The 13910-nt window shown below is 20.5% G+C and overlaps 1 protein-coding gene across 8 annotated transcripts in view; it reads left to right on the top strand.

Moving 5' to 3' along the window:
• LOC107994294 (retinal guanylyl cyclase 2) overlaps nucleotides 1-13910 on the top strand; it is a 36516-nt gene that overhangs the window by 14443 nt on the left and 8163 nt on the right. For 7 of the 8 annotated variants that reach the window (XM_062073293.1, XM_062073290.1, XM_062073291.1 and 4 more), the window contains 9 exons: nucleotides 1079-1159; nucleotides 1255-1431; nucleotides 2668-2827; nucleotides 4372-4521; nucleotides 4874-5045; nucleotides 5853-5993; nucleotides 6124-6316; nucleotides 6451-6622; nucleotides 12001-12271. In XM_062073293.1, the coding sequence (XP_061929277.1) occupies nucleotides 1079-1159; nucleotides 1255-1431; nucleotides 2668-2827; nucleotides 4372-4521; nucleotides 4874-5045; nucleotides 5853-5993; nucleotides 6124-6316; nucleotides 6451-6622; nucleotides 12001-12271 (1517 nt within the window). The remainder of the gene's footprint in view (nucleotides 1-1078; nucleotides 1160-1254; nucleotides 1432-2667; nucleotides 2828-4371; nucleotides 4522-4873; nucleotides 5046-5852; nucleotides 5994-6123; nucleotides 6317-6450; nucleotides 6623-12000; nucleotides 12272-13910) is intronic. The other variant, XM_062073295.1, reaches the window with a different exon arrangement.

Here is a 13910-nt window from a genome sequence, read left to right as displayed (position 1 = left end):
TATTTAGATATTTTATCAAATTATTTTTATTTTTATTTTTATATTTCAAAGGATATAATTAATAAGTATTAATTATATTTATATTAATTATATATTATTGAATAAATATATAATTTGCAATATTCTCACATATTTACAATTGAGATATTTTAAACCCATTAAAATCATCAATAAAAAAATTTTGGAAAAATTTTAAATTATTATATTATTTTTATCTTTATATTATTTTAAAATTAATTTCTAAGATTATTTAAAAAATAATGTATTTTTATGAAGTATTTCATATAAATATTTTTAAAAAATAAATTAATGTATTTGCAATTAAATTATTTATTTGTTATTTTATGAAATAAATTATTTGTTTATGATTTGATTTTGATGAAAATAAGTAATTTCTCAATATTCGACATTTACACTATTTTAATACAATTTTATTACAACTTATAATTATTATTATTCAATAGTAATTTTCAAGAATTTCATCTTCAATTCATATGTTCTTCAAACACACTCCTTTATTTTTCTTTAAATATTCATTTATCTTAAATTATTTTAATGGATGGATTTTAAATTATTATGTAAATAAATAAATTTTATTCAGATTTGTCAAAAACAATCTTTTTGATTAATTAATTCGTTAAGATACATATGTATATAAATAGAAAATAAACGTCGATTGTATGCACATGTTATTTATACTATATATGGAAAATTAAAGTCAAGCATATATGTATAAGAAAAAATTATTCAAAATCTTATTCTGTCTAAGATACTTAAGAATCATTGAAATTGATAACATGAATCTTTTTTATATGATTATCATTATTTAAAACTAAAAACGATTTTTATTTTCTAATCGATAATGATTATTAGTAATTAAAAAAATTATAATCAATTATAATGTTTATTATTCGTTTAATCAAAATCACCAAAATAAAGATAATAATTTTTATATCATAACTTGTAAAATTTAGGTTATAACAGTTACGAATTATGTATTTTCTCTGTTGAAAATATATAAAAATTATATATATTTTAAAACAAACTAATTTCAATCTAAATATATTATGTTTATCAGGGTGACTTTGTACAACTAAAAGAACTGCCAACTCAAGGTACTTTTGAGCTGAAAAGCAAAACTATGGATATGTTGGCCATGGTAAGGGCATTCTCTTGTAGAATGTTGCACTTTAAAAAGAAGATCATGGCGAAAGAAAAAGCGTTTCACGCTTTCTATCATATTTCCGATCATAGATCCATGGGCTGCGCCATGAAAATCTGAATCCCCTGATAGGATGTTTAAATGAACCTACAAGACCGTGCCTTGTTTACGAATATTGTTCAAGAGGATCTTTAGAAGACGTACTAGTGCAGGATGAAATCAAACTCGATTGGTCCTTTAGATTATCATTTCTTACTGATCTTGTGCGGGTAAATAAAATTTCTTATCTTTCTTTTCTTTAAAATTTAAATTATATTATATTTTATATATACATACATATATATATATATATATATACACACTATAGTGGAGGAGTTAATATATTTATGGTATATGTTTGAAAGATCGATTTTAACCAAAATAATAGTTACATAATTATTATAATAACAATAATACAAAATAATATTAATAATAATAATATAAAAGTTGATGTACAAAAATGTTAATTAAACCTCATTTATTAAATTATGAGAAATTAAAATTTACATAAAGAAAATAAGACGGAAAGGAAATAAGAAAATCTTTATCGCTATCACATTTTATTTCTGTCTTACTTCGATGCAAATTTAAATTATTTATAATCTAATAAATAAAGTTCTTGCATATATATCAATTTTTGTATTTTCTAGAATCTCTAGAATCAATTTTCAAGTCGATAAATATATTAATATCTTATATATAATATGTTCGTTTTAAATCTATATCATGATTTTATAAGTATTAAAAATAGTATGAAAAAATATTTCAAATAAAAAGTATATGATATAAAGTGAAATATATCATAATGATAAAGAAAAAAATGCACAATGAACAATCTTTTGCGATTTTGATGACCATGATTGCACCTGTCGTATTCAATTCATTTATTTTAAAAATTTTCATTTTATTTTTTATTCAATTTAATCAATTTTGTATTATAAATATAATACATTTTATTGAAAGATATATATATATATATATCTTCTGTTTTATAATTTCATATCAGTTAAAACAATTAGTACAATCAATTCTTTTTAGAGAATTCTTTTTAGAAAATTATATAACATTATATGACATACAAAATATCTGATCTCATAATGGATATTAAATAATGCTAATTTTGGCGATAAAATTTGAAAATTAATAATTCAACAGCTTATGAAAAATACATAATGTTTTGTCTTAATATTAGTTATAAAAATATACAATATATAAAAAATAATTTCATCTAAAAATTTAAAAATTGATGATCTTTATAAGATTTTTTTATATTATCTCAAGAGGAAAATATCATTATAACAAGATATTATCTATTCGAAACATTTTTCTCTATTAAAAATTTATCTCTATTAAAAATAATCATGTGTAGATATTTAAAATGGACGTACTGAATGATCAATCGCAAAAAAGAAAAAAAAATAAGATAATAAATCGAACATTAATATTTGATATGATTTTATTCAAAGGGTATGAGATATCTTCATGGTACACCAGTGCGTGTACATGGTTATCTTACTTCGCGAAACTGTGTCATCGATGCTCGTTGGGTTCTTAAAGTTACCGATTATGGACTGCCTGTTTTTTATGAAGCACAAAATATTGTTCCTCCAACAAAAACAGCTAGAGGTATGATACGATAAAAAATATTATCATTTTTCTAGCTTTGATTTATATTAATATAAAAATTCATATAATATACATTTCATTGTCTTCAATCTTTTTGATAAAAAAAATTGTTAATTTTTTAATTGTAAATATTTAAAAAAGAGATGCGTTCTCGTTTTCTAACAGAAATATGTTTTTTTTTAAATATATTACAAAAGTCAATTGTTTCCAAGTTCTGCCGAAAATTTTGAAGGTATAATAAGAAGGTATAATAATAAGAAATAATAAGAGAAGAAAATATATGAGTCAACATATATGAAAATATATGAGAACAAATAATGATAAATGAATGAAAAATAATGATAGAAAATTGTAGGAAATAAAACTGAATGAAATAAATATAATACGGTATTATTATCAATTTAAAATTATTTTAATTATATCATGTTTGATTTCATTTTCATCGGTAACATGATTAATATGTATATCTTTTATAAAAGAAATTATGTTTATACATTCAGCGATAAAAATAACGAATTCTACGAATTTTTCAAGACTAATGTAATGTATTCAAATTTTTTTGCATACCCATATAAAATATAATTTTCTTAATAATATAGAAGAAAGTCAATCGTAATTTATATTTTTATCTACAAATTTGGCTTATGTATGAAAAAAATATGTATAATAAAATGATATACAAGTTTCATAAAATATATTAATATATAAACATATATTAATAATAGCGTCATCTATTATGCTCATTAGATTTTTAAAGAAATTTCTTACGTATTTTTATATATTAAGAACTTAAATTTACCTGTAAAAATTATTTATCATTTTAAATTTAGAAAATAAACGGATACAAATTATCAATTTTTGTTTTATTTTATTTTCTAATACAAATTTCAATTATTTATAATAATAAATAATAAATAAGCATTAACATCATTTTTTGTGTTTATTTATTTTTATATTTATTTTGACTTCTTCAAATATTCACGAATATCGTATGTATATGTTCTATAAACTCATACGATTTATCATTATTATTCATTTTATTAGATATCACAATGGTATTTGCACGCATATCTACATCTATTTCCATCAATAATATAGCTAATATTTCATTTAACGATTCTTTTCTTGAATCACTTTCGATTTTTTTATCCTTGTATCATATTTTATAAATTTAAATATATAATTTTCCGAAGTATATAATTTCGAAATCCGAAATATATAAATCAAACTTGCGTTTATATTATCTATAAAACAAAAATAAGAATTAAGTTTGAATGATATGAAATATATGAATCTAATAATATTATATGTGTCAATATATAATTCAATATAATAAATATCATTAGTTTTTTTGTAAATGTTTTAAAAATTAAAATCGAGTTATAATTATATGCATAGGAAAAAACTCAAAATATTGATTTTTAAAATATATTTCAAAATCAGCGAAATTCAAAACTTGTCTATTTTTTAATAATTACCTTCTAAATTTTTTAATGCAATTCGCAATGATTTTTCTTATATTCTTCTTCTTTTGTTATCTTTAGATCTTTTATGGACTGCGCCTGAATTATTAAGGCAACCAAATCTTCAAAAAAAAGGAACGCAACCGGGAGACGTTTATAGTTTTGGTATCATTATGCAGGAGGTAGTAGTTCGTGGAGAACCATTTTGCATGCTCGCTCTATCGCCAGAAGGTAACAAATAAAAATTTTTATATATCCGAAATATAATATTATAATATTATAATCAATCTACAATAAATTATTATATATATATTTATTATTTATATACAATAAATATAATTAACTTGTAAATTCTAAGTAAAAATAAAAAGTAAAAGATTAAATATATTCTATCTTTTAAGACTGAAAATTTAAGATTCGGATAATTAATAAAAAAATACAAATTTCTTGCAAATTTAAATAAATTATCTTTTTTTTCAATTACATTTTAGTAATGTTACGATTTATATTCAACGATTTTTTCTTTTTTTTTTTTCCTGAAAAAAATTCTAATTAAAATGAAATTTACATTTCTCTCTTATAGATATTATCGAAAAAGTGATGAAACCACCCCCACTGATTAGACCATCTGTGAGCAAAGGTGCAGCACCACCAGAAGCGATAAATATTATGCGTCAATGTTGGGCAGAAACACCGGATATGAGGCCTGATTTCAATGATGTTCATGATCTTTTCAAAAAATTAAATCATGGAAGGTAAACAGAGTGAAATGAACAACATTGATTTATTTTTTTTATTTTATTGAATATTCTTTCGAAAGTTTCGATGATCGATCAATATGAAAGAACGAAAAGAGAAGAGTTTCTAAATTTTTAAAGAGTTTTTAAATTCTAAAATTAATATTTTTTTATGAGATTATCTCTTTGAGACTATCTTTCTCTTTCTATCATTTCTAAATTTTATATCAATCATTGATATCATTCAAAAATATATTTATTTTATTTTTATTATATATTTATACGAATATAATTTCAAATTTATGACTCAAATGCGGCAATTTGTATTATTTTTAACAAGAAAAGAATAAAAAAAAGTACCGCTGATTAATTAAAATTGAATTGTTATGTAAAATTTTAATGAGTATTTATGGTGAGATAAGTGTCATAAACTATATAACAAAAAACTAAACTATATTCGATGAAAGTTTTAATATTTAATATAGAAAAGAGGGAAACGTATATGATTATAATCTGATTGATCGAAAGCAATGAACGAAGATAAATTAAATAAGAATAAAACATAGTTTAAAAATAGTTTTTTCATAATCATGTATTCATTTAAATATATATATAAAATTCATTTTATCATCACTTTGTAAATACTTATTCCACTTCACGCTGAAATTGATGTTCCATTTAATGTGAACATCCACACGTATTCTTGAATTTTATATATATATATATTTGAAGAAATTATCATATATAATAGGAACATGAATTTTATCATCAGCTGTTAATAAATATATATATATATATATATATACATATATATATTATCTATAGAAAAGTCAATATTGTCGACACGATGTTTCAAATGTTGGAAAAGTATTCAAACAATTTAGAAGAATTGATACGTGAACGCACGGAACAATTAGACATGGAAAAGAAGAAAACGGAACAATTATTGAATCGAATGTTACCTAGGTAATATATTCAAATATTCCAAAATATTTCTCTTCTTTCCTTTTCTTTCTATTTATAATGAAAAATATAGATTTTTTTTTTTATGATCAATACACATCAGTATATAATATATAAATATAAAATGTTACAGCTCTGTTGCTGAAAAATTAAAACTTGGTATGCCAGTCGATCCTGAAGAATTCCGAGAAGTAACGATCTATTTTTCGGACATAGTTGGTTTCACAACAATTTCAGCACATTCAACCCCGTTCCAAGTAGTCGATCTTTTAAACGATTTATATACATGCTTCGATGCCACGATCAACGCATATACTGTATATAAGGTGATGAAGTAGATGCAATAGACGGTACAACACAATTGAAAACTGTAATCGATGTTCACTCGAACAATGTTTGGTAAAGAAAATCGCTATCTGTTACCATTAAACGAGGAACATTCTATTCTTCATTGTTATAGGTGGAAACTATAGGAGATGCTTATATGGTCGTAGGAGGTTGTCCTGTAAGAATATCTGATCATGCTTCTCAAATAGCTACGATGGCTCTCGATTTGCTGCATCAAAGTGGAAAATTCAAATTGAAGCATCTGCCAAAAACTCAGCTGAGGTTGCGAATCGGTCTTCATACAGGTTAAGTAACTAATTTTATTATTAAAATTATCTATTTTGCACAAAAAAAACTCCAGTGATTGATAGGAAAAAAAGATTAAATCCCATATATAGAATGTTCATAAAAATGTAAAATATTTTTGAAAAATGGATTCATAAAAAAAAAATTCATATATATCCCATAAAGCTTAATTAACGAGTTATAAGCATTTCAATTTTTATTATTAATTTTTATTATAACATAGAAGAAGAGCGCGAAAGTATTGCAATATTGCTTATAGTATAGTAGAATACCTCGGTAAAAGTAAATATATTGATATTCTTTTATATATAAATAGTTATTTTTGAATTTAATATAATATACAATGTATGTAAATATCATGTAATGTAATGCAACATTTTTATATCGTTTAAAAAAAAATTTTTAATTATCAAATCTATGTAATTTGTTATTTAAGAAACTTATATCAGATAAATTATAACAAATTCCACAATATTTGAAATTGTACGATAATTACATAATATTTCATTTAAAATTATAAACGAATCATTGTGTTTCATTCAACTTGCCAAATCCATAGAAATAAATCAAAACATACTTTTATAAGATTTATAAGATTTCAAATTAAAAAGATTGAATATGTTTTTATATACATTTTTTAGTTATTTTCATATGTAGAAGAAAGTCTCAAATATTAATGATACTTGAATCAATTTAAATTTTAAATTATTAATAGAATTTATTATTAATAGAATTAAAGAGCTAGTTAAATCATTGACAAATTTTTATTTTTATTCTATTATTTGCATTCAATATTTCTTATTCTTATGTAGAAAGAAATAATAATCTGGATATCATATATTAATAATACGAATATTGCACATTAATATAATATATTCAAATAATAAAAACTACATATATATTGCAATTGCTTCTTTTATGTATTCTTGAATGAATATTACAAATTCACTAATTTCTTTTTTAATCTATTTTTGATATACATTCATTAACAAACGATCCGACACGAAGAGCAAGTAAAAAAAGCAATACTATTTTAGCAATAGGAAAGATTATTGATCTAGGCTTTCGTTATATTTAATGCATATATAATATAAATAAGATTCAATTTTGAATATTATTATCTAATTTTTGTTTTTGTATCAAGTTTTTTTTTTCTAAAGCACACAATCATGTTCAAGTAATAACGCTATTTTAATAATATATTGTTATTATGCTGCAGAGTCAAGTTTAGAGTTTGATGAAATAATATATATTTGAATACTTGTTTAAAATAAAATTTTAATTAAATGATTTTCATATAAAATTAAGTTGTATATAAGTTGTATAATAAATAATAATCGAAATTTAATTTTATTATAAGAAATTAATATGAATAATCAAAATATCTCTAATATACAATAATAACAAAAAAAAAAAATAATATTATATATATTTTACTATATTTTTTTATTGAATACAAAATGTGATTATATGATATGATTAAAATATAAGTATTGAATTTCGATTTTTTTTTCTTTTTTTCTATTTAGTAATCTTATATCAGAATAAAAAAGATTTAAATAAAATAAAGATAAAGATTTTTTAATTCATTGATTTATCATTTAATGCATTGATCTATGAAATTCAAATTGATTCAAATATCATTAGTGACTTTTTTATACATGAGGATAAGCAAGTTTGTATGTAGAAAAATATTTAAATATTTAATCTTTCTAATCTGAAATTTTATAGAAGTATATTTTGATTTGCTTTTATGAATTTCTATAAATAGATTGAGTATAATACAACAATTCAATTTATGAATTTAAATAAAATAAAATGTTTGTATCGTATAAAATGATTTATCTATGAATTTAAATAAATTGATGTACATGTTAATATTCTAGAATTTATTGAAATTTATTTAAGGTAAGTTTTCGTTAAATAAGGAGTTATATAATATATATATTATATACACTAATTATATTACACTAATATATTATAATTAGTATAATTATATTACACTAATATTCATTTGAAAGAGTTATTTGTACATAAATGAACATTAGCGCGCTTACTTTCATTGAGAGGCTTCGTTGCACAAACGATATTGTAATACGATATTATTATGTATCTAATTGATTGTTCTCACTTTTTTGTCATTTCACTCTATCTAATACAAATTTATGCTTATAATTCGTTAATTAAGCTTTATTGAATGTATGTGTATATGAACTTTTTTTCATTATTTTGATGTCCAAAATCCATTCTCCAAGGATGTATATTGATATACATTGATATGCATTATATATATATATATATATATATATATATATATATATATATATAAGAGATTACGAAGAATTGATACATTTTTGAAAAGAAAAGATTGTATAAAAAAAACTAAATAATATTTTAATCTTTTTGCATATTTACATTTAACATTCTATTCTTTAATAAAAACGAATATAAATTTTTTAAATTTATATGTATAAAAATGTTTTTTCATAAATGATACAAATTATATATTTATCTCATCTATAAGAAGATTAATATATAATTATGGGAAACATATGAAAATAAAATATAAATATAAATATTTATTTCATATAAATTTTATGATGAAACATTTTTATTCAAATGATTATATCAGCATATTGTGTATGGCATTATTTGGAATACATTTGACATTGAATCCAATGATCATTTAGCGTCAAATGCGAATATAAAAAATTGCAATAAATGCAAGTTGCATTTTCATTTACGCTCTCAATATGTTATTTTGCTGAAATTAATAAATATTAGTAATTTCTATTAATAATTTTTATTTTTTATTTGTTAATATTTGTAATGCTATGAAATTTGGATAAAAATTATATTTTTATTACTTTTATATTTATTTTTAATTATATATCTAAATAATGACATCTCGTTGATTTTGTATTTTTTAATCATTTTTTTATTAATTTATTTTCGTTAATAATTTCCAATACAGGATATTATTAGGTAAATTTATTTGATAACTTTTAGACTTTCATTTAAATGATATCTATTAAAATGTACAAATATCCATCATAATTTGTTTCTGGAAAATATTTATTATAGATTACACAAGATTAAATTATTTTAAAAAGACATAACATCAAATCTTTTTTAATTGTATGTTTCATGAAAAACACAATAATTCTAATAATATTTAATTTTAACAACTGAAAACAACAAGAATATATATGTGTAATATATATATATTGGATATATTTTTAAAATAAAATTAATGATATTTCATAAAAAAATATATCAGTACACACAATGATAAAAACTTTATATAAATACAATAAAAATTTTTCAACACGAAAATATATTTCCTTTAATAAAATAGATTAATAAATTTGCTTAAAATAATTGTAATTTAATATAATCTATATAGAACATTCTATATTAAAATGTACACTTTATTTTTTATTTTTAAAAGTATAGAATATAGTGGAAAATAAAAAATGTATCAAATCTATTTATGTATCAATCCTTCCCAATCTCTCTTCATTCAATATATAGTGCTAAAATTTGTTTATTAATACTTTGAAAAATAATAATTTATTAAAAATAAAATTTTATATTTCATTTGGAATCTTTCATCTTTAGTCCTTTTAAATTTTATCAATCAGTCATTGAAATTTTTCGAAATTTAAAAATTAAAAAATATTAATTATGTTCATTGGAGATCTTAAAAAACTTGATTTTAAAGACGAAACAAACATAAAAGTTAACGTATATAAATATACTGAGTTTATAAATTATAAATAATTTAAACAATATATACATTAAATAAAGCGAAACGAAAAATGAAACAGTGATGCAATGAAGATGGATCCAACTTCTATCTGTATATACACTTTATCTAATACAAAACTTCAATTATTTATAATTTAATAAATAATAGGTTAATAAAAACTTCAATATTTTTATATACCAATGTTTTATATTTGATTTGACTTCTAAAATCGATTTTTCAAAAATATTATGTATATTAACTTTTTCTCAAATTTTCTATAGACTAAATGTTTCAATTACATATTATGTAAATATATATACTCTACAAATAATATATATATCTCATTATGATAATATAAATATTTTTAATGTTTGATGAAGAGAGATCAAAAATAATAAATAATACTAATAGTAAGGACAATAAATTTTTTCAAATTAATTTTTTTTTTTAAATTTATCAATTAACTTCTTTCTCACTTTAATAAGCTTGATCTCAATGACGTTAAAAGTATATATTGTTAGAAACATCATTATGAACAAATTCATTCTTTGCGCATAATTGACAATCAATTTGATTGAGTTTTCGACTTGTTTGCAACTTCAATTATTAAGAATTAAAAGATATAATGTATATAATTCGATTAGAAACTTATGCTTCAAGATTACAATTGTTGTAAATTTATAATTTTCAAGATATTAAAAAAATAATATTAATTCTTTCATTATATGTATGGATTTATAATATGCGTATGCACATTTGACAATATTGTGCATCAAAACTATTTATCTATTGTTTTTATATAACACATTTTCATAATCAGCATTTAAAATATATAATGATTAAACTAATATTATCAATGAATTAATACAATTTAATATTTATTTAGTAAAGCTTGGAATTTTTCAATTTTTGCGAACGAATTATAAAACAACTCTTGGACGATCAAAATTATAATTACGATTAAAATTAAAATTAGTAAAGTTATAACAGTAATAAACATTAAATTAGCTAATAATTTCGATTATTATAATTTCCATCATCCAAGTATTGTTTTACATTTTATTTTTCTATTTTGTGAATACGAAAAAGTCTCAAACTCATCAAACTCGATCGATACTATCGATGGATACTAAAAATATGACTAACTAAATGATATTACTTCGTTCATTATATCATATTTATATAAACAATTGACAATAAATAACGATCAAGAAATTTACACATACTATTATAAATGCATACATATAGACAGATTTTAAAAAAATCTTTTTTTGATTAGATATATATTTAATGGCCAGTTGTATTTTAAAGTTTAACGACAAAATTGTTCAAAATGTTGCTTTTTGTAATATATTTCTAGGTACAATCGCAAGTTAAAATCGACAAAGAGGAAAGTAAATTTATCAAAATATGATGTAATAGAAACATTATCAAATCTTGACAAAAATAATAATGAATTTTCGATTAAAAATATTTCGTATTCTAATAATACATTTACAATTAGTATTATATACAATAATACAATTAAAAATACAATTGTCTATTATCATGACATTAAAATATGAATGTCACTTTCAAAGAAATTATATATCATCGTTTTTTGATATAATAATTACATGAATATAGGTCCTTGCTGTGCTGGTGTTGTGGGTTTGACAATGCCAAGATATTGTCTTTTTGGTGATACTGTTAATACCGCGTCAAGGATGGAATCCACCGGCGCACCATGGCGAATTCATCTTAGTCAAGCTACTAGAGATCGATTGACTCAAGTGGGTGGATATCAAATCGAATATCGCGGGTCAACTGAAGTTAAAGGCAAAGGGAAAATGCCTACTTATTGGTTGCTAGGAAAGCAAGGCTTCGATAAAGAACTTCCAACGCCACCTCCACTTGGGTAAGCTTTTATGCTTATTCAGTTTTATTCTTATTTTTCCATTGCAAAACCATCTTTATGCTAAATGTAATTATAGTTATAGTTGATTATAGTTAATTATGTAGAAAATAAATCTTCTTAAATATATTTCAACAATTTTAATGAATTTTAAAATATGTTACGGAAGACAAAATTTAAAAAAATTTTTTTCTGTACGTATAATCGCCGCTTAATCTTAGTTTTTAAAATATTTGCAAAAAATGATTACTAAGCACGTACGCTAATGATATTAAATTTCGCCTATATGTATCGATAGCATATATGCCACTACTTATCTACTATTTTTTTTAAACATATCTGATGGAATGTATAACGATATGTTAAACTTACATACTACTACACATTTATAAAGAATTTAGACATCTTTTAAATTCATAGAATAAAAATAAAATATAAAACACCTCGAATGATCGAAATTGAGCAATGTTTAAAGAACTCATACATTTTATAAAATTTATAAGAAAAATAGTTTTCTAAAAAATATATAACACAAATATTTTTTTTTATTGATTAATATTTGAAAAAATAAAATCAATTCTCAAAGTTAAAGATTAAAAACATTTTTTTGAAATATCTTGAGAACTAGATGACGTAGAAAAAAATTTTTTTTAAAATATATGCTTTTGAATGAGAAATTCACTTATTTATATATATATATATATATATATATATATATAAATTTTGTTTATATTTATATATATATATATATATATAAATAAGTGAATTTCTTGTTTATATTTATATATAAATATATATATATATATATATATATATATATATAAACATATATATATAAATTTTTTAAAAATTAATTTTTTTATATATCATCCAATTATTAATAATTAAACAATTAATATTTTAGAAAATATATTTTCAATTCTCAATTTTGAAAACTGATTTCATTTTTTTAAAATGGATGTCAATCGATAAAAAATATGTATCAAATATTTTTTCCAGAACTATTCCTATAAAATTCATCAAAATTAGCGCGTGCTTGATATATTTATTATTGTAAATATGAAATGATTATTATCATTATAATAATTTCTGTAAAATATTTAAATATTGATTGTAGTTGAGATAGATTTTAAATTTATTATAATTCGTAAATGAATAATATAAAAAATATTTTTTTGATCAATCATTACACATATTAATTGTTGTTGCTACGATATATTTATATTATATTGAAAAAAGATAATTAGTAATTGCATATTATATATGTATCGTCATGCACATATATATATATATATATATATATATATATATACATATATATACATATAAAATTCTATATAATAATAACATCATTTTTTGTAAATATTTTTATAAAATATGGTCGAATGACGATTATGTAAAGAAAAGATTCAAAATATTGATTTCTATATTAAATTTAAAAATAATTAAAATTAAAAATGAGATTTATTGCTAAATAATTATAATTATCTTATTTTTTTTTAATCAATTTGTTATTTATCTCATTATATTTCCCATCATTTTTTGTCTTATATCAGAAGTCTTATCAACATCAAACATAGTCAAATATCGATTTTTTATTGCTAAATTTCATTTCTTTTCCTTTCTTTTTTTTTTCAAATTT

This window comes from Apis cerana, linkage group LG3 (assembly GCF_029169275.1).
Source record: "Apis cerana isolate GH-2021 linkage group LG3, AcerK_1.0, whole genome shotgun sequence".
Lineage (NCBI taxonomy): Eukaryota > Metazoa > Arthropoda > Insecta > Hymenoptera > Apidae > Apis > Apis cerana.
Note: the sequence above shows the minus strand (reverse complement) of the source record. Positions and strands in the feature narration are given on the sequence as shown.